The sequence below is a fragment of the Rutidosis leptorrhynchoides genome, chromosome 6 (assembly GCF_046630445.1).
Source record: "Rutidosis leptorrhynchoides isolate AG116_Rl617_1_P2 chromosome 6, CSIRO_AGI_Rlap_v1, whole genome shotgun sequence".
Lineage (NCBI taxonomy): Eukaryota > Viridiplantae > Streptophyta > Magnoliopsida > Asterales > Asteraceae > Rutidosis > Rutidosis leptorrhynchoides.
The window spans coordinates 142734325-142756843 of record NC_092338.1 but is presented as its reverse complement, the minus strand read 5'-3'; the positions used below and the strand labels follow the sequence as shown (position 1 = coordinate 142756843).

The following is a 22519-nucleotide window of genomic DNA, read 5'->3' as shown; positions in this document are numbered from 1 at the left end:
GCAGACTAACGGATAAGCAGAGGTCACCAACAGAGCACTCAAGAGAATCCTAGAATGCACCGTCGGCCATCATGAAAATAAATGGGCCGAGAAACTAGACGATGCTCTATGGGCATTCCGGACTGCTTACAAGAATCCTCTAGGAACTACACCCTACCGAATGATCTATGGAAAAGCCTGTCACCTTTCGCTGGAACTAGAATATAAAGCTCTCTGGGCACTGAAGACCTGCAACCTCGACCCTCAGTAATCGCTAGGCATCGGAAGATGCAGATGAATGAACTCGCTGAATTAAGAGACCAAGCATACGAAACGTAATATATCTACAAGGAACGAACGAAGGTGACACATGATGCAAAATTGATCCCTACAAAGTTCGCTCCTGGAGATAAAGTTCTGCTCTTTAATTCTCGATTCAAGAAGTTCGCTGGAAAATTTAGATCAAGATGGAGTGGGCCATACAAAGTTATACATGCTTTTCCACACGGAGCCGTTGAATTAAAAGGACCTACTGGCAACTTCAAAGTCAACGGCCACCGGCTAAAAGCTTATCTAGAAGACCACGATAAGGAGGAGCACCTCTTCTCCTTTGATCCATTCTGAAGATCTGGCAAAGAAAAGTCGAGCTCTAACGACTTGATAAACAAAGCACTCTTGGGAGGCACCCCTTGCTTATCCTTTTTATTTTTCTTTATTTTTATTTCAATTATTTTCAGTCTACAAAAATATTATCTCTGTGTACTAACAACTAAGCGCCATACTTGCGCTTAGTACTTACGAGTTTGTTGAATGTATTCAGGCAAAAATGCCAAGTTCAGGAGCTTCAGTTTACATCTCAGTTCGTAGCAGGAGGACTCCTAGAATTAACTTATCGAAAAGCAGCGCTAATCAGAACAGTCCATCAACAGGGCAATTAGGCCTAAGGCGATTGATATTGGAGAGTGTTGAGGAAGATATTAGTACATCACCACCAGCTCCTCCTGTTCGACGCTCCAGACGTTTAGCTAAGAGACCTGCTGAGCATACACAGCCACTAGAGACACATGAGCCACAGACGGTGATACACTATGGAGCCACCTTGAATGACCCAGATGTTGCATGGGCATTACTCAGAGACCAGCAGAGACTTTATCGAGCTCTTAGAGCATACCTTCAGCGTGAGGGGATGCCACGCAGTACTCTGGGCCCGTCGTCATATAGGATAGCTCGCCGTGTTCAGCTGACACGATAAGTTACCCCCAGGCGTTCCACACCGGTCTCAGTTCACTCAGTCACTTTAGCTGCCATCCCAGCACATGATACTCCCGATCCCATCACGCCGCTTGTCTTAGCCATTTCACCTCCTCCAGTCAGCTAGGCAGTCCCAGTCACTGAGCTAACTGAGGGTTATCACCTAGTCACGATTCGCATATCAGTAGAGCCACCCACAGCCCAGGCCTTTGAGATTACCGGGAACATCCCTAATGAGGAGCCTTTCCCGAGCCTATCACACCTGGAGTTGCCATCAGACCTTTGTCTGGATTCACTACTAGGCCCTGAGTTGGGTGTAGGACAACCACTTGAGTATTTGCCGAGATTAGAGGATGATGATGATCCCTTCGGACTTCATGGATACTTCGTAGACAAGACTCAGCACATTGACCAGGATAGTATTCCGTAGACTACTTTACTTATTTTACTTTTTGATTTATCTTTTTGAAGCATTGTACTAAAAAGTTATATATAGTGGAAATGCTTCCTTTCTCTTTTTGTTCTTCATGCTAAAATTTTATCAAAAGAGACTGGTTCTTTCCAGCAATTAGGAGACCGACCGTACGAGGGCTCAGCACTAGAAAAGTAACCTGACCATAGGGAAGTAATCCTTCCTCAAACCTATTTCAATTATTACGCACTAAAATCTCTAAGTGTGGGGTCACCCCCGCAATTAACTTAGAAATTTTAGAAGACACTGTCCTTAATTTACAAAGTATTAACATATTCTTTTTTCAGAGAACATTAGGGACAATGTTCTTCTAAGTGTGGGGTATTGGGTAAAGGTTTAAAAGACAAGTAACCGTAAAATGCCAAGTTTTGAAAAATTCTTTTGTCTAAAAAGTAATTAGCAATGGATATTGGGTGATTTCGAAAACTTCTTACCTTGTTTTGCCCAAAAGATCCAATAAAAGTGCTAGAAATCGGTTTTCGGAACATTCATTAGAACGGAACGATTAAGCTGAAACTTATGCTTTGTGTCAAAAGATTTCTTTTAAGAAAATATGTAAAAGGCTACGCATGACCAAGCACGACCCCTACTCCCAAAAAGTGAGGACTCTTGGACCCAAAGTATCTGTACGACCCATCAAATCTACAGTACTTTGTCATTTCAATTGATGAGCGTGCCGATGTACGGTTCAACTTAGAACTTAGTTTTGACATACGTTTCAAGGCCAATGGTTAGTAAGCGCCATACGTGGTGCATGTGCGATACTCCTTCTGAAATCATTCTGAATAGAGAAAGATAAAAAGCGATCCGTTTCCGTTTCTACTCCACGCAATTTAAACCCGACCAACTCACACAAAGAGTTGATGAATCAGAAATATTCACCCCAAATTCACTCCCAAAAATACACTACCCATTCACCTCCATTCCCCCTTCCACTTATCAAAAGATCCAGAGATTAATGAAGAGATTGATCGATCAAATTCGCTTCAAAAGCACTTGTTAAAAGATTCTGAACCCCTGATTGTTTTTGATAAGTCAAGGACCTATTTTCAGTGGATTATCACTTCCTCTCTGGGTACCAGGAATGAAAGACAAAAGTTATGAAGAAAGGGTATGCCGAAAAAAAAAATTTGAAAGAGCAAAGTCTCTAGAAATAAAGGCAAAGAAAAAACTCGAGAAGTTACCCCAAAGAAGAGATACCGGAGGAGCCAAAGAAAATTCTAGACAAAGTCTTAGCAAAATCCGCCTCTTCCGAAGAAATTTTTTACGGATTCCAAGCCACTCTCTATCCAAAAATGGATACTCTGAATAATCAAAATCTATAAATTCTCTCTAAATCAAAAGATCTTGATACCTTTCACCATTCCATAAATTTCTAACAAACCCTGTAACCCATCTTCCTCTTGAAAGAATGCCTAGGAAGAAGATCAGTGTAGTCCTTACTTAACCGGTGGAGATATCGATGCTTTACCAAGCCTATGATGAGAACTGTTACACGACTGGCTTCTGAGCGACAATACAATTAGATTGGGGCACCCTAAACACTTGAGTGATATGAGTGATCCGCTAGTGAGGAGCCTGGTCATGTATACTCTACATCTGAGAGTTGGAAAGTTCGCATTTTTCACTATGGACGCAATTGAAATCTAGCAACCAAATCATCGAAGCTCGAAGCTTTTTCTAATACTTTCGAAAGATGTGACGACTTCAGATGAAGGCATAATAAAAAAATCCACGGGTGGGCAAGGAAGAATCTATTAGAAAGAACCTTATATTCCCGCTTTTTGCTTGAGGACAAGCAAAGCTAAGTGTGGGGTATTTGATATCGGCCAAAAAGTTACATTTTTACCCTCAATATTAAGCCCTAAAATAATAAAAATTCAAACTTTGTCGGCAATATTATCGCTTTTTCGGTTGATAATGAGGGTTAGGATTAGAGCTCAACTCACTAATAAACCTAGTACTTTACTGAGGATAACCTCCAAGGTATAGTTACCTTTTAATTATACAACCAAGTGACATACTTCTCACTGCTCAAAGAGAACTCCGAGAGTTCAGAGACAAGTAGATCTGTGTAATTGGCTCATCCAACCAGATCTACATCATTCCAAGCATAGCTTTAACATAAGCATAATTACCTTTCCCTAACCCAATACTAATATCTTAGTCTTCCCTAATCTGCATACTCCAAATATCCTTCCACTTATTTATTTTCCGCACTTAGGACTTTTAGCTTAAACCAACTACTATCCTTTATCTAGGTAATTTAAATAAAAGACAATTATCCACTTGATTTTCAATTCATTAATCTATTCAATAATATGACACTAGGTTAACTTACACCTTCTACACCTTAGAAAGTAAAAGTAAATTTAGGCCCCGCATTATATAAATAAACAAAACCACTGTGTGCTACCCTGATCAACTAAATTTGACGTCATGCGGCCTAACGACACCGCACGAATAAAACCGTCCGTTTCGGCCATATTATCGCTCTCTTGGGACGAACTTGAAATGAATACTTACATTAAAGTGCTATAATAACCGGGTTCTAATTTCTCATTAGTTGTGTGTGCTTATTTGTAGTGTTTGAATCTTGTATAAATTTAGAGGGTAAATGGTGTATTATTCCACAGGCATCATCAATAGTTAAGGGTTTCACTTACTTGTAGCATTAAGATCTTGTGGTAAGAGCATTTGGTGATTGTGAATTCTTCAAAGGGACGTAAGGTTCATAAGTTGTGGCTTATCGAGGAGCTAGTGTTGTATCTGGACACTCCACCGAGTTTGAAGTATCATAGTGAAACAAACTCTTCATTCATTAGAATTGAGGAGTGGATTAGGGAAGATTAGTTAAAATCTTCTCGAACCGCTATAAATCTCTTTGTGTGTTCTCTTATCACTTATCTGTGTATTTACTTTACTTGTGAACAAACAAATTAGATCACACTATAGTTATCTCAAGTTCTAAATCGAAAAACTTTGTAAAATCACTAACTATTCACCCGCTCTATTTACTTACAGAATTGTCACACTTCTTTTGGTTTTTAGTAGGTGCGAATTTTCCCACTTGAGTGCTTTACATGTTGTAACCTCTTGTTGTTGCTTCTCCATTGCTCTTTAGATCCACATCATCTCTTATTTCCCCGGGAGGGTGGGTCGGGTCCTGGTAGATCGCCATCTTCTTGCTTTGCCTCTTCCAGCACCCTTTCCCTTGGGCATTTTGTGCAAAGTGTGTATGTTAATGATGGTTTGGGTGGTGGGAAATTTTAGCATTCCATGAACGGGAATCAACTGCACGAAAATTTTGCAAGAATATGCGTCCACGGAGGATGTCGTATTCCGAGTATGCTGGTACAGTAAAGTATTTAATGATCATTCGTTGCGACCAAAACCCCTTTCCAAGCTGCGTTGTTAGGCATATGCTTCCTCTTAGCCATATTTGTTCCCTAGTGAATCCTTCGATGCAGAACATAGGCACTTGGAGGCATGCTTTGACATGATCCAAGAGGCTCATGAAGAAACCTTCATACATGAGATCTAAAGCATTCCCAGGATCAACTTATGCTTTCACGGAATCGTGTCCCTCAAGGCAGACTCTAACAACTATGGTAGTGTTCTTCCTCCATTCCAAAAAATTTGTATGAAATCTAATCGGGGCATGCTCCCATCCTTTTCTCGCCATCTTGACTACCTACATTTGGATTATTGTTGCCCTTTCCTCAATTCCTTCATGTGACTTTACCACCTAGATCATGTTGATCGTATTGACAACCCCTTTCCATTTGTTATCTTTTTGTTCTTTTCATGAGAAGGCCTTGGTTCCATATACCATTTTATCCTTCTTTTTTGGTTTCAAATATTCCATCTTCCCTACTTTCAGCTGTATTATGACTTGCTCTAGCAACTGCATGCAATCATTTATGTCGTGACCATGATCTTCTTGGAATCACGGAACTTGTGCTTAGTGTGGTAACCAGGAAGATTTGATGGTGTGTTAAAACATTCACTTATAGCTTCTGTCACAAGGATCTCCTTTAGTGACTTGCGTGGATCAACTTTCTTGAAAAGTACGCTTAGTGAGTTGAATTTATGTTATACCTTTGATTTTTATTATTCCTCACTGGCTCAGAACCACCGTATCATTTTCTTCTTCATGTGCCCTGATAGTTGTTATCATCTTTGTTCCTTTTGTCACCACTTTGGTTACCTGAGCGGGGGAAGACATTGTCATCCCCGACCCACATGTATTCCCACTCTTTCTTGAGGGCCTTTGAGTACATTTTCGGGGCCTTGTTGCGCAAAATTTAACCAAGTATGGGTGTATATCTTCAGATGTTCCGAAAACTAACCCCGTGATTGGTTTTATTCATTAAGCTCTGGGACCCGGAGGCATTCATTGGTATATCTCGTAATGAAATCTCCAAAGGATTCCTTTTGATTCCTTTAAACTGTGCACTTCCAGGAATGTTATTCTTCGAGGACGTAAATGCTTATATTGTTGCAGGAAATTTGTTTGCAAGTCAGCGAACTCAAGTATACTTTCTGGTCTTAGCTTGTTGAACCATTCCCTGGCGTATGGTTTGCAATGCTTTTTATGAATTTATGTGTTGTGGTGGATAATTCGAAAGATTGTTTTACCTTTTTGCTCGTCATCATTGAAAACGTGTTTTAATTAGTTCTTATGTCGCTTCAGGATCAGCAAAAGTAGGCACGAGATGTTCGAGCGCCATAGGCTGGAATATCATCATTAGTACTGCCGCTTGCTCCTGGATGAACGATGGAGCGCTCAGTGATGGCACACCATAAGTTGGGGTTAGTGACAGTGCTGCGGATATCAATCTGGTCGCACATTGTGATGTTGCTAATTTTGTGGTCGCGAAGGGATAGCTCGTGGCACTGCTCATTGTATATTCTTGAACTACTACATATCCCTTTCTTTTTACAAATTGATGTGCCGCAGAGGGTGTGAGGTATCACTACACTGGTGGTACGGTTCTGTTGGCTTTAGTTATTCCTTTTATGCGAACGTTCGTTTTAATCAAACAGTCTGCTATTTCCCTATAGTGATGACCTCTTCTTCCTTTTTCACCGTCATTTACTTGTATTTCCACATACGCCACCGCGTCTAATCCTAGTTCACCAGATTCTAGCTGCCTTGGTAGTTAGGTACATTGAGCCTTATTCAGCGGTGGACGCAGGTGTAGTCCTTTTCTAAATTTTCCACCGGCTTTGTAGCCTTCTTAGTCAGTGTTGAATTTGGCGTTGGGTGACCTAATTTCAAGTTGCTGGCCTCTTAGCTAGGGTACTCGAAATCGTACTTATCTACAACTTGTTTGCAAGTCACGCTTTTTTAGCTTAAGAGATGCATTATCCGCCATTGGTAATGCTTGAGGTGACTTGAGTGCTAACCGGGGTAGATTGATTGGATTTAGGTAGGATTGGTCGACTTAGAAACACTCTGGTTCGGATACCATGATAATCCAAGTTGAAATGAGAATCTATTGGAGGATGGTTTGTAGCTCATTCTTGTATGGTTGCTTTTCTTGGCGGCAAAGTGTTTTAATGAGAGAATATATTTTATTCTTGTTAGGATCCCTTCAAATTAAGGTAGAGTTAGCTATTTATAGCTAAACCCTTGTATCTTCGGAGAACAGTAGTTTACTATTGGACTTATTTTTTGGGCTCCAATCCATATGTTGTCACATTCATATAAAAGACTATAATATCATTTGTTCATGTGTTTGACATGTGTGTGCTAATATATGCACTATTACATGACCTATAAATTATAGCGTAGCTCCGTCGCAGGGTCAGTTCGCTACACATCATGTTAGTTGTATGTGTGCAACGATGTTTAATATATTTTTTCCTTTTTTTGCAAAAAATGTAATAACATAAACATATTCGATGATTAAACAAGTACAACCGATGCAATAGGAGATTCACCTAGCCAATCGAGTGAGATAACAAAAATTAACTGATCAAGCATATTCTTGCGGCAAAGGCAAATATACGCTTGAGTGCTAGAGAGGGGTTTTAGATATGAGCGGCGTTAACACTCCGATCCATTTAATGTGATGAAACCTATACGGAGTGTAGGTAACCTTAGGGGATATAGATTCTACGTGATGTGTAAGATTGTTATGGGATATCCTGTTAGTAGGAAGCACCCCTCTATTTATAGAGAGAATTAGGATTTAGGAGGAAAGGCGGTAGGTGCCCCACATGCCAAGTCTAAGTGCAAGTCCGATGTGAAAATACTTACATCATCATTAACCTAATAAGCGATCCGACCAAGAAAGTGAGAAAAACGAGTAATTAGGAAGCTTAACCTCATAAATGTATAATGTATTTGGCATTTACCATATGCTATTGCCATAAACAGCTGTACGTTTGCCCATACAGTTGTAAACATGGTGGTGGAGGATGATGGTTGTCCTCAGGTCAATTTGGGTAAAAAGACAGGGACTGGAGATGGGTCGGGAGGCGGGTGTGGGTTTTAGTCTTGATGGGACCGGGTCTGGGTTGATGGGCCTATATGAAGGTAAGACATCGGGTAAGGCTATTAGGTTTTTTTGTTGAAGTGGCGAATTGAAGGATGTATTAGGGTGGAAGGTAAACTGCTTAATTCGAAGGCGCTTCCGAAACAAATAGTGAAGAAGGGGTTTAAGGTTAAGAAAAGAGGTACTATGAAAGGTTAACGTTGATGGTTTATGAAGTATTTGTTTCGGTTATCTATTAGATTGTTTGATTTAGTTTTTTGGTTTCTTAGTTCTTTGATGTTAGCTTGTTAGGTTACTTGTTGTGGTTTTTTAGTCTTGTGCGGGCCTCGTTGCCTCTGTTTGTTTCTTTGTTGCGGGTTTTCATTTTTTTGATCAAGCTCGAGTTTTATAAAGCTAAAATTTATTGCACAAAAAAAAATAAAAAAAAAAAATTGTAACTTATGCATAAATGCTACTGCTATTCTTTTTTTTTTTTTTGGCGAAAAAGGATTGTCATATATATTAAAAGAAGATTCATCAAAAAGATGAACCTTACCAATTAGAAGAGGAATGAAATACAAATTGGACAAATACAATGAAATTAAAACTAAGAACGAGTTAACAAAGAAGAGCCGGATTTTGTTCCCAAGCATATGATTGAAGTCCATGCACTAGCTTGAAGTTAGAAGCCCATAGGAAGACTTTGACTTTGATATTTCAAACAATATTTGAGCAACACGTGAACTTTCCATTGAAGATTATGTCATTTCTTGCGTTCCAAATGGCCCATAAGGTGGCGGGACCAATCATTTTTCAAAATTTTAAAGAGTTAATCCCCATGCCATAGTACCAATCAAAAGAGAAATCGATAATAGACCCCAGGATAACCCAACAGATGTTCCACCAACGAAATAGGTCCGACCAAATGCACGACGTCCACTTGCAATGGATCACAAGTGTTCGATAGCTTCTATTTCTATCATGCACGAAACACATAAAGAAGATTTGTTGGGAGGAATAATATGTCTTCTAGCCAAGACGTCTTTAACGTGAATGCTTCTTTTAATTGCGAGCCAATGGAAAATCATAATCTTAGACAAGACATTATTAGACCACACCACTTTCGGCCACACAGGAGGAACAAGATTACTAGATTGAACAAGAATTCTAATTGCATCCGCTATCGAGTAAGACTCACTTGGGCTTGCGGCCCAAATAATTTTATCACCCACCGAATCTATAAGCTTGAATCGGCCCAAAAAGATTGAAATTCTTGGGCTTTAAAACAATTGAAAATGGACAATGGGTTGGTTAGATGGAAATCCCATCCTTCTTGGGGCAGATCAGTAGAACAAGGGAGGCGAAAGTGGTTAACAGAATGAGATTTCAATGGACAAATGAAGAATAAAGATAGAACATCATCCTTTAAAATACGCCCATCGGCCCACGGGTAATACCAAAATAAAATACTTTTCCCGTTTTCTAACTTCCACTTCCAATTATTAGGACCACCAATCCCAAAAGCGGATTCGCTTTTATGAAGATTTACCAAGTCTTTCCAAATTGGGGAGAGTTGTGAGGTTCGTAATGATGACACATTATTCATGATTTTACCTCGGAAAAAAGGACCGGAGGAAGTAATAACAATGGACTTCCACAAACTTTGCTTGTTATCATTCAAACGCGCACACCATTTTGCAAGCATTGCTAAGTTCTTTAGACGAATAGGGGTTATGCCAAGCCCACCAAAATCTTTAGGCAAGCACATCGATTCCCATTTAACCAAACACGATTTCTTTTTAAGACAATATCCACCCCAAAGAAAATTCCGTCTATACCTTTCAAGTTGATTAATGATGGAAGCCAGTGCTTTGTAGATTGACATATAGTGTGAAGGGAGATTAGAAATAACCGCGTTGACCATGATTAGTCTACCACCGAAGGAAAGACAGCGACCTTTCCAACCGGCTAGTTTTTGTTGAACTTGTCAATGATCGGAGCCCACATTGTCGATCTTTCTCTATTAAACCCGATTGGAGTCCCAAGATATTCCAATGGAAAAGTGCCAACCTTACAATCAAAAATAGTCGAAAAAGCTATCATATCCGTTCTAGAAACGTGAATGCCATATAACGTAGTTTTAATAGCATTCATTTGTAACCCGGAATGTTGAAAAAAATTGATGCAACAAGTGTTTGATTCAACTAGAAATTGGTTAAGCGAAAATGATGGTGTCATCAGCGAATTGTGAGTGGTTGATCTTCATATTTTGTCAGAGTTTACAACCTTCTAACATACCATTATCAAGGTCGTTGGAGAGTCATTTTCTTAGTACTTCCGCCACCATAATGAACAAGAACGAAGATAACAGATCTACTTGCCTTAAACCACGCTTCATGACACCCTCACGAGAGGGTGACCCATTGATGAGAATCGAAAAGTTGATGTTGGAGATACACGTTTTGATCCAAGATATGAATTTGGTTCCAAATCCCATATTATGAAGTATCTCGAGTAAGAAATCATGCGAAACACAATCATAGGCTTTGGAGAAGTCGATTTTGAATAAGAGAATAGGTTTCTTTCTCTTTTTTGCGGAGTATACAACCTCACTGACGACCATCACACAATTCATTAACAAACGAGAAGGAACGAACTAATTTTGGTTTTCACTTATAATGGAGAGGATTGCAACTTTTAATCTATTTGCAATAGTTTTTGCGATTATCTTGTAAGGAGCATTGATGAGACTAACGGGGAAGGAGATGGTCAATACTTATAGCCGCATTGGAATTGGGAATAAGAACAATAAAGAAAGAATTGAATCCTTTTGGAAAAGCCGAATTTGTGTGGAATTGCTCGAACATCTCCATAACATTGTCTTCGAGAAAGTACCATGATTTTTTAAAGAATTGAATAGAGAAACCATCGGGACCCGAAGTTTTATTCCGTCAAAATTCTTTATAACATTTATGATTTCATCAGGAGAGAATTGGGCTTCAAGGCTGGAATGCATTTGGGCCGGAACCTGGGCCAAATTTAAAGTGACCCAATTAAAATCGAACACAGCAGGCTCAGATGCAGTGAATAAGTTTTCGAAGTGACAGATTGCAAATTCTTTTATAACAGAAGGGTCTTCTTCCCAGTGATCATCGATTCTTAACCCTGCTATATGAGAAGATTGTTTGCTTGTTTCGAGAAACGAGATGAAATAACTTTGAATTTTTATCGCCCAATTTAAGTCAAAGATGGAGCGATTGCAACCTGCGTTTCGATTCAATATGAGTTGAGAGATTCTTTTTGATCAACTTTAACGCAACCAATGAAGCTAATTCGACATTAGAGAGGTCCCTGGTTTTGAAACAGCTTTTGAGAAAGTTGATATCATTGATACAAACTTTAAGATCAATCTCATCTTGAGGTTTCTGATCAATATTCCAATCTTTAATATTGATTTTAAGAAGCTGCAATTTTTTGGAAATAATAAAAGTTGCCCAGCCTTCTACCTGGTAATATGCCCACTTATTCTCACAGAACACTAAAAATTCTAGTTTGGAGAACCACAAATTATTGAATCTGAAAGGTCTTAGGCCCCAATAACATAATTTATTACCCCACACGATGGGCTTATGATCGGGTTTGTCCGATTGACCCGATTGTAGGATTGCATTGGGCCAAAGGATAGTGCACTCAACATTAACGATCATCTGATCAATTCTTGTAAACTTCCCATTAGGCCCTTACCAAGTAAAAAAATCATTGCTTAATGGTTGATCAAATAAAGAGGCATTTAGAATGAAATCGTTAAACTCTGAAATGTTATTATAATCGATGGCTTCTCTTAACCTCTCATCAGGATGGCAAACGACATTAAAATTGCCTATCATACAGATAGGTCCAGGCCATTTGAGAGCAATATCTTTTTTATTTTGTGACCACATAGTTCTTCTCTTACTCTCTTGATTAGGATCATAGACATTAACAATGAGGACAATTAAATTGGAAGGATGATACCTCAAGATGGTTGTGATCCAATACCTTCTTTTCCAAGAATTAATTAAAGAGAAGATATCAGATCTCCATATAGATAGAAGCCCCCCCCCCCCCCCCCCCCCCCGGTCTTCCGCTAGCTTCTACTTGGACATAATCGAAAGCAAAGTGTTTTCAAATTTCGTTGAGAACGGGTTGAGGAACTCCATTAACCATTGTTTATTGAATTGCTAAAAATTAGACATGATGGCGATTGATAAACGAACCCGCAAACCGACCTATTGATTTATTTCCTAGGCCGCGGGTGTTCCACGAGGCGAACCTCATGGTTTTGAATCTTTGATATGTGTATAATCATCGGCCATATTTTCCATAAAAACACCAAAGTTATATAATTCTTTTTTAAAAGTGACCTTTTTTTACCCGAACAATTGGTTTCCTTTTACATTATCTTTTAACGAAGCATCTTGACTTAGAGTGTGGTTTATTTCACTAGTAGTGTCGAAAATGTCTGAGATATTAGGCACCTCATCAATCCATTTAGAAGCTTTCTCTTTGCCACTATTCTTTGATGCAACTTTGGGTTGAAGAAGGATTTCTTTTTTACAAGAAGAAGTGTTACACCGATTTTGTATTTCTTTACATGATTCTTGACAAGCCGTGCTAATAGACTTTGAATTTATCACCGAATTAGAAGCAGGAGAGTTATTGAATTTTTCAACAAGGAGACTTTATGATTGACAAAAGAAGAAGTTTTTGGTATGGAGTTTGCAAGGATGTGAGAAGAATTTGGAAGATTTTTGGGAGAATATTGTTGGAGGGTAGGATAGTCATTATCATTGGGGTTAAAAGGTAATTCTTGGGTTTTGGTAAGGTCAACTGCCGAAAGTTGATGTACTTTGGAGTCCTTTTTGTCACTTGTTTCACCCTTGTCAAAAGATTTGAACAGTGATTTTTTGATATCCTCTGCAAGACCCAATGCCCCATGCTTTCCATTTTTTTGGCTCCATACTGCTTTAGAGACTTTTTTTCCATCAAATTATGGACCTCAGCGGTTACCTTTTCCTTGGTTGGAGTGTGAAATATTTGAATTGTCATTGGGTACCACAAATTCACCCTCTTCCAGCAATTGTTCCGGTGAGTTATCGTTGTGTGCCTGACCGGATAAATTATCTGTAAAAGAAGCTTTTTGTTCTTCTGCTGCCCTCATAGATTGTTGTAGAACACGATTGGATTTGTCAATGCAAGCTTCACCTACAATCTCTATCTCTTGATTATAGGTTATTTCTTCCACCCATAAATCACAGACAACTGAGTTTTTGATGCTTGCAGTGACCATTTTATCAATTGGGCTTGGATTGAAAACTTCTATGAAGGCAAATAGAACATCTGCTCTTGAAGGTTATGGGTGGTAGTATTGATATGAAGAACTCTTCCAAAGTTTTTTGCCACTTCAATGGAACAATTTGGACTGCTATATTCAAAAGGGATGCATGAGATTGCAATTTTGGCAAACCTTGAATACATGTTCTTTCTTTTGATCATTGGAATAACTTCCACAAATTTCAATTCATTCAAAGTAGGGCCCATAGTCATACGCTTAAAACTTTCTTAGTCTGCGCACTCCACAATGTATCCAAATAAGCCCCAAGTTGAGATGGAATTGATGGCTATGAACCTGCTTTTTAGCCATTTGAAGAGTTTTAGGGTTGTGATTGGATTTTTATCTACAATTAAAGCAGATAGGTTTAGGCTATTGCATCACTCTGAATTTTTTGACAAATAAATTGAGGGTAGAGATGGATTTGATTTTTGATTTTGTTGTAAGAGTAGAGACGTTCAATTCCTTTTTTTGCATACCCAACGAAAAGTTTTTTCCCGTTGATGTATCTACCATTCATAGAACTTAAAGCGTTAGCTGCATGTGTTATGTTGGTGAATTTAACAAACGCAAACGATCCCTTGGATTACGCCGTATTCTTGAAAAAGATTTTGAATCGTCTTTTGGTCGGTAAACCGTGAGAGATTTCTTAAAAAGATGGATGATTTTTTTGGGAAGATTGGATGATTGTTGGGGTTGGGTTTTGATTGGATTGAATTATCGAAAAAATTGGGGATGTGTTTGATTGGGAGGAATTTGGAAACGAAGGTTGAAAGGGGGTAGAGGTTTTGGGAGGCATGTTTTTGCATGCTACTGTTATTCTGCATGGATTCGTACTAGGTTGATAGATTTTTTTTTTCGGCAAAAAAAACGGAAACTAGAATTAAACAAATGAGTGCTTCAACAAAATTGAAGACTCACAAGAAACTTACAACTAAAAAAAACCGAGCCCAAACAAAACCTAAACTAACTAAGCTCGCAACAACCTAAAATAAACAAGGGATACATCAACAAAAGGCCAAAATAAAAATGGAAGGCAATCGAACGTAGACCAAACGAAAAAAACCATCTTCACCACAACCCATCTACATTACAAAGGAAAGAAAGAGATCAAGCGTCCTTAATAAATTCACCAAACTTCTCCCTTTCCTCACCTTGAACCCGATGTCTTCTTTTTGGAGCCTTTAATCTAGTCACCTTCGAAGAGGTTACACCGGAAGAGGTGGGAATGTCATCACCATTAACAGTTTCGGCCGCCAAATTAGACATCAAAGTATCAAATTCGGCGTAAGAATTAACCGGCCCCGAAAAGTCCTCATCCGTATGTGAAATCGAGGGTAATATAACCGAACTAGCATAAGGTTTACCAAATTTGGATGCAACCGTCTCAAAATCAACCGTACTCCTTTTATCACAATCCCCCATCGGGATTGATTCGGAAGAATCCAAACCATTCAAACCCATCGAAGAAGAAGATCCATGTAACACAACAGGTGGATTAGCCACCTCACAATCAACCTCGAGTACGTTGTCCAAATCAACAACTGGGGTACAAATTGGGACGGTACCCACAAGCAACTCCTTATATGGTGACTTTGAACCCGACAACATGACATTACGATCCGATTCAGAAACCACTTTAGGGTGATCCTCAATGACAGAATGGTTTCACTTTTACTAAATTCCTACACATTTCCAATTTTTTTTTTTTTTTTTTTTTTTTTTTTTTTTTTTTTTTGTTAAAACAACGAAGCTATAAATCAAAAACGAAATCATCAAAAGATGACCCGAACAAAGATATAAAACGCTATAACAGTCTGGTTCGAAACTAGAAATTGGAATCGCCTATCCGCTTTCTATAATCGAGCGAGCAGGTGAAGTAAACCCAACAACTAAAACAAAACAACATACTAAATGCCTACAGGTGTCACCATTTCCAACCTTATACGGAGTATATGCATTGCTTTTGCGTGTAAGCTACAACATTGTGCTTTATCAGTTGTAACATATGCATATTTATGCGTACACATTTCTATTCTATCTTCAACATAATTGTCTAAACCTCGAAAAGTACGTAGTACTGAAAAATCAGAAAATAATTGCTCATTGGTACTCGTTACAGGCTATTTCTGGATATCTGTATGTTTGGAGATCAAACCCATGTATATAAATAACGGTCTCTTGCATGAAAGGTCAATTTTCCCTTTTCATTTACGTGCTTTAATAAATCAAATTTTGTTATTTTACTCTACGTGATTTCAACACCATAAATACACCTAATTAGAAATTATTTTGACCGTCAGCACAATTTTTTTTTTTTTTACCGGGACACATCAATCGACTCATGTATCCAAAACAATGTACATAAAGACGTCTTCCAAAACATGTATAAACTGCGCAATCAAATATGACTCAAAATTTTAAGTGTCCAAATTTTAAAATGAATGTACAATTTCTATTTGTTTATATGCCGTGGCAGAAAGACGATGTTTTAAATTCTAATTAACTAGTTTAATTTATAGATCATGAACCAAAATATACTCCATGTATTTCTTAATATAAATCAAAAAGTTAAGAATCTATTTTTTCATCTATGAACTTCTAAATTATTGAGACGGTCCTATATATTAACATCTTATTATAATAAATGCAAGATACTTATAAGAGAGAAAGAGACTTACAAGTGATTGGCTCGGTGACTATGGACGAATGGTGGTGAGAATGATACCGGTTGTAGAGGAAATGGTGGTGAAGAGCTCTATGAAACCAGTAGTAGAAGAATTCTACCGCTCCGGCATGTAGTAAAATTACAATAATAACCCCATCTAACCTCCATACCGGCAAGTGTTTAGCGTCTTCCAAAATGTAATTACCGATATAATACAATAGCCCGTTAAATATTATTTGATCATCCCTGTAAAATCAAATATTAAAAGCTATAATCCATGATTAATTGGATGATCTAAAATGATAACCAACCAATAAAATGATCTAAACTCCTTAATATTTACCGGACTGAATGGGTGACCGAAACACAACCATGAATCATGATTGACGGGCCATTATAATTTTGTCTAGATTTTAAATATAAAAATAATTTAATCTTCAGTAACTCACAAAGTATCCTTCGTAGTTTATATTGAACTTTTTATTATTAGTATTTTTCTTTTGACGTACATTTGAGTAGTAACTACTAAGTATTATTTATCCAGCTTTGGCATTTTAGTTCGACTAAGTAAGTTACGATTCTCATAAAAAAATCGTGTTATTTGTATGCAAATTCTAAGACTGTTACAATATTTCTTTATTGTCTCGTTCGGGGCATCATGAAACCAGTGGCGAATCTAGGATGAAAATTCAATGGGATCTCAAATTTTTTTTTAAAAGCTAATCATATTTAAAAGGTACTTTAGTGGTTGTTTAACTCTAAAAAAACATAAATTTTAAAAATATATGAAGTACTATAGTTAAATTTAGTGATTTCCCAAATAATTTGAAGAATACATTGTTCTAAAAATTTTTGAGATAGCGGGGTCATAGGACCCTACCCCTTCTATGCTACATTCGCCCCTCCATGAAACATTGTAAAATGTCTCAAAATAACTACTATCCACGTTCCATTAAAATATCTTAAAATAATTAACGTTCCATATTAATAGTTTTCATACAAAAAACACAGTTTAAAAAATCTAATTATTTTTACTTTAGAGTTTTATCTCTTACTTTTTACATATATTATGTTTTATATGTAGAAGTTAAAGACATATAGGAACTTTACCTTATTATTATTATCTATTTAATAAAATAGGACATGAGAGAGATCGATGACATGCCGTTTTCAAACTTGGCCTGGGTCACATGACAAAAACATTCCTGGGTATCCGTAACTTGTACTGGTCCTGGTGGTTTGGTCGTTTGGATATATTAATTAATTAAAAATGACACTTAAAAGAGATAATAATAGGCCAACATGGGTTAGATCATTCAACTCAATTATCTTTTTGTTACTATGCATAAAAATAAACTTTTTTGTTAAGGCCAAAAGAAACCTACCAATTACTGTACGTAGTTCCTAACAAAATTGACATGGAGTATTAGTTTTACAACATACTAGTAAAAGAGAAGAACAGAAATTAACCAGTTTCTTTCTCGGTCAACTTGCTCAAACTCGATGGTCTTGTCAACGATCAGGTTTTTTCCTTTTGCGGTTCGGTATCGAGAAAGTGTAATCCAAATTTGATTATTGAGTATTCTACTCAAAACAATTGGTAAAATGAGGATTGATGTTGTATCTCTCTTGTTATTGTCCATTGTCACAAAGTCATAGATGCTTTTCATCACCCACGGAGCTATCACAACGTACTTTGATAGTTCCATAAATAAAATGAAATAAACTTGTTAATTAATATATTTAAAATGTGTAACGAACAATAAAAAACAATATTGTGTTGGAAACTCAATTTAAATGACATTTTAACTTTTAATTTGTAATTGTTTATATAACCAAAATGAGGGTAAAACTCATCTAGGCATTGAGTTGTTGAATATATGTATAAACATAAAAAACAAATAATCTTATTATCAAGTAAGGTTTACTTGAGACGTTATAAACACTCTCATGCCTATCGAATTAGTGGTATTGAGGTGTCATTCTAGCAACAAGTATATATATTCAAAAAAAAAAAAAAAAAAAAAATTGTGTTGCGTGAATTGTCTTTCTAAAAAGTAATGTAGCGAAATAGATTATACGTTTCACATCAAATTTGGGATAACTTTAATGTGTATCGTGTATCTTTAGTACTCGTAATGCTTATAAACATATTCGTTGAAAGGGTTTTTAGCTTATCGAAGTAACATGTATTATAGTTTAAAACTCTATATGCAAAGTTTTGAGGCGTATTTGAAAAAGCTTGCTACTATATTACAGTGTAGAGAAGTTCAAAAGTAAAATTAAAGGATGATTTTTGAGGCCTTTTCTTATGGCTTAAGCTCATAAGCATACAATTAAGCTTAATTAATTTAACCAAACACTATGTGAGAAAAGGTGGCGTGCAATTGAGAGTTGTACCTTGAAGCTTCCAAGAGGTGTCCATGGCCAGTCTGTGAGAAGTCCAGGAGTAGCAGCCATTGATGAACCCAAATCTAACTTATATTTCTGTGTTTTTATTGTATTCGAGTGAATATATATTTATACACAGGTCCATAAGCTCTGGTTAGAATAGGTGGCACTAAATATTATAGTAAAATCATTAATGCATTTTTTACGTGTAAATACAAAATATTGTGGAACGAAAGTTATTTGGATTTGTGATTTAAAAAAGTAATTAAGTGTTTTGTTTATGGATGATGATATGAACACAAACTATTTTTATTATGTACACAACCATCATACTTTACAGTGTTGTACAGTACAATACTATAAAGCATTTTGGTTGTGTACATAACAAATTGAGGTTGTGTACATATCATTCTCCTTTGTGTATTATTATGATTATGATGATTGATAAGGTTTTTTTTTTTTTTTTTTTTTTTTTGAAAGGCTGATGATTGATATGATTATCACTATATAAAATATTGTTTGGCGGAGCCACTCAATGGTTTATGGGGCACAGGCAACCAGTAATACTTTCATTGTAATGCAAATTTTGATGCACTTTTATAGAATTGTAGTAACAAATCCCACCATTTCATTGGTCTAGATTTAATTGTGCCACCATTCCATTGGCCCAGTAACAAATTTAGAGCCACTATTTTTGACTTTTCTTCCTCTCAAATACGGAGTAACAATTAAATTGCAAATATCAATTTTTGGAGTTTATAATCTTCTATAAAGTTTGTATCCACCATTTTAAAATATCTGGTATGTTAAAGGTTAGTACATATTTAGGTATTATCCTTTATAAGTATCTAAAATACTCAAGCGCAACACTCGAAATAATCTTTTTCACATGAAGCTTACAAAATCAAATTTGTGTAATTGAATAAAATCGTTATTTTCTGAATGGGTATCTTCTTGTTGCCATATAAAACATAACCATTCGGTAGTTTTACAAAGAAGAAATTATTAATCGTTTGCAACAAAGGAAAGGTTGTAAGTAGGGATGACAACGAACATCCGATCCAATGGACATTCATCCGATCCGCTTAAAGCGGATATGGATGATCTTAAATGGATATGGATAGGGATATGGATGAACCTAAATGGATATGGATATGAATACGGATGCAAATTTTCACCCATGAATATATTCATTTACACCCGAAATGCATATACAAATACATGAATATAAATATATATGCATATACAATAACTATTACATATGTAATTACTATTTGCTTGCAACCATATATTTAGTTCACTATGAGGTACTCACAGTAAACATGTATAACTAACTTAATAAACATATAAATTACACATTTAATTTGTCATAATCTATGTTTGATAGTATATATTTAACAAATTGTGTTCAATCTTCGACAAAGATTACACATTTCGGTGGAAGGATTTCAATTTAGGTCATATTATATTTATTTTTGTTATACAATGTTTTTGTTTTCGTTACGTACTAGAAAATTTTATAACATTTCTTAAATATCTAACGGATGTCCAATTACCCGCTTAATCCATTGGATATGGATATGGATGGATGAATTGAATTTAAATGGATATGGATATGGATGAACAAAGACTAAATGTATATGGATATGGATATGACAGCACCCGATCCATATCCGATCCATTGCCATCCCTAGTTGTAAGTAATTTTTGTTTTGAAATGTTTAGGTTTCTATTAAATTATAACTTATTAATTGAATTCTATGGTTCAAAATTTTGGTATTATATTGTGCCACCAGTGATCTAATATTCTGGCTCCGCCCCTGATTTTTATGGAGGGAAAATTTGAGAGTGTTCAACAAGTGTGCTTGCACATGGCTCATAAGGGCCTATAATCCAACAATACGTAGTATTTATGAAAAATATTGTTATGATTGATGCTGGTACTTAACCTAATTTTTTAATATTTATTGAACTTATTCTTACTATATTTAAAACTATTGTAAAAAATTCCGTTTTCTATTAATTGAACATGGCCTATATGAAAAATTGGAATCGACGGAATTCTTCTGAATTTTATGACACTTAAATTATTTTTGAAGCCTTAAATGTAACCATTTGACATGGTACTAACACTTATGGGTGTCACAAAGTTTTGACACTTAAAAACGTCAAATATGAAAACTCATTAACACTTAAAATTGTAAAAAAAACTGATAGCACTTAAATTCGACAACACATTTTTTAACATTTTAAAATTTTTACACCATATTTTTTTACGATTCAAACTTTATGACACTTATAGGTGTCAAACACATGTTAAGTTATTTATGTATAAAGCGTCAAAATAATGAAAACGTCAATATAATTGATATCTACATATACATGTGATATTTTAAAATCCCTAAGGGAGAAATATGTATTTTGTATTAAATGGTGTGTATAGACTAAATAGTATATAATGTGTGACCTCCCATCTTTTTTTGTAATGTTATAATTATAATTATAATTATAATTATTACAATTATTGCTAAAATATAATAATTATCTATATCGAAAGTTGGATTTGATGATTTATTATTTGAGTACTTGACCCCAACCAAGCGACAAAACAACCCAAGTAAACAAGGCCTTTACGATACATTGAATGATGAAGAACTAGTATTGGTGGTCCGCGCTTCGCCTTGGAAGCTAAATCCACATGATTAAATCATCAAAAAATGATATTCTTTAGGGTTGTAGTGGAAAACTCCAAAACGTTATGTATATCAAATGTTGTCCGTGTTTTACCACAGAGCGAAAAAAAATTGTTTGCAACATTAAATTTTTTACGCACTTTAAAATAGTATATTCAATTTCAAATAATGACTATGCATTTTCAATATACAATTTTTAATAATGAATGAAATTTTATATAATGATAATAAATTTTCGAACCCCAGATATGAATTTTAAGTAATGATAATGCAATTTTGTGCATCAGTACGACATCAATATGCAATTAAAAATTATGACTATTCAATTTCGAATAATGGCTATGAAATTCAAATAATAATGGAATAATGGCTACGAAATTTATATTTAGGTGATTATTAAATTGAAATTGTATATTCATTACATGAAATTCCTTAGTCCTTATTCGAATTTGCTTAGCCATTATTCGAAATTATATAACCATCATTTGAAATTGTATATTAAGTTTATTGTTATTGTACGTTGTCGTTAGTAAAATCCTAATTTTCATAGTCATATAGGGTTGTTATTTGTATAATAATAATAATAATAATAATAACAATAATAATAATAATAATAATAATAATAATAATAATAATAATGTGTAATAGTTTTATTAATATTTATACACATAAATTGCATATTGATTTCATAGTCATTAAAAAGTTGTCGTTAGCAAAATTCTAATAATATTTCATAGTCATATAGGGGTGTCGTTAGTATGATCAAGATAATAATAAAGTGCTAAGAGTTTTGTTAATATTTATGTACATATATACATTTTTGGTCTCTGCGATTTTTGTTGTTTATCAATTTTGTGCCCTAAAAAACTGTTAGGATGTTTCACCGCCACAAAGGGCCAATAAAATGTTACAACCAGTTACGTGAATTAGAGATATATACTAGTTAAAGACCCGCAAATTTGTGGGATTTTTAAAAGTAAAGTACAACGTTTTAGTGAATTGAAAGATTCATTAGTATACATTATATTTAGTTTGTAACTTTTTTACTTAGACAAATCAAGTTGGATTGGGGTATATGTAAGATATGTGTGCCAGTAGTTGGAAACTTATATCCATACTATTGATAAGATGTTACTGGTATACTTATTATCAAAACAATGAAATTCTAAACACAATTAAAAACTTGTTTTGATAAAAAAGATCATTCAA

General features: G+C 35.8%; 1 protein-coding gene across 1 annotated transcript in view; it reads right to left on the bottom strand.

Annotated features, from left to right (window-relative positions):
• Window positions 1–18686, bottom strand: part of LOC139851818 (very-long-chain aldehyde decarbonylase CER1-like) — a 44720-nt gene extending 26034 nt beyond the window's left edge. The window contains exons 1-3 of the mRNA XM_071840996.1: window positions 18627–18686; window positions 17697–17920; window positions 16240–16472 (exon numbers count right to left, since the gene is read on the bottom strand). Of these exons, the coding sequence (XP_071697097.1) occupies window positions 16240–16472; window positions 17697–17920; window positions 18627–18686 (517 nt within the window). The remainder of the gene's footprint in view (window positions 1–16239; window positions 16473–17696; window positions 17921–18626) is intronic.
• Window positions 18687–22519: the final 3833 nt, after the last annotated feature.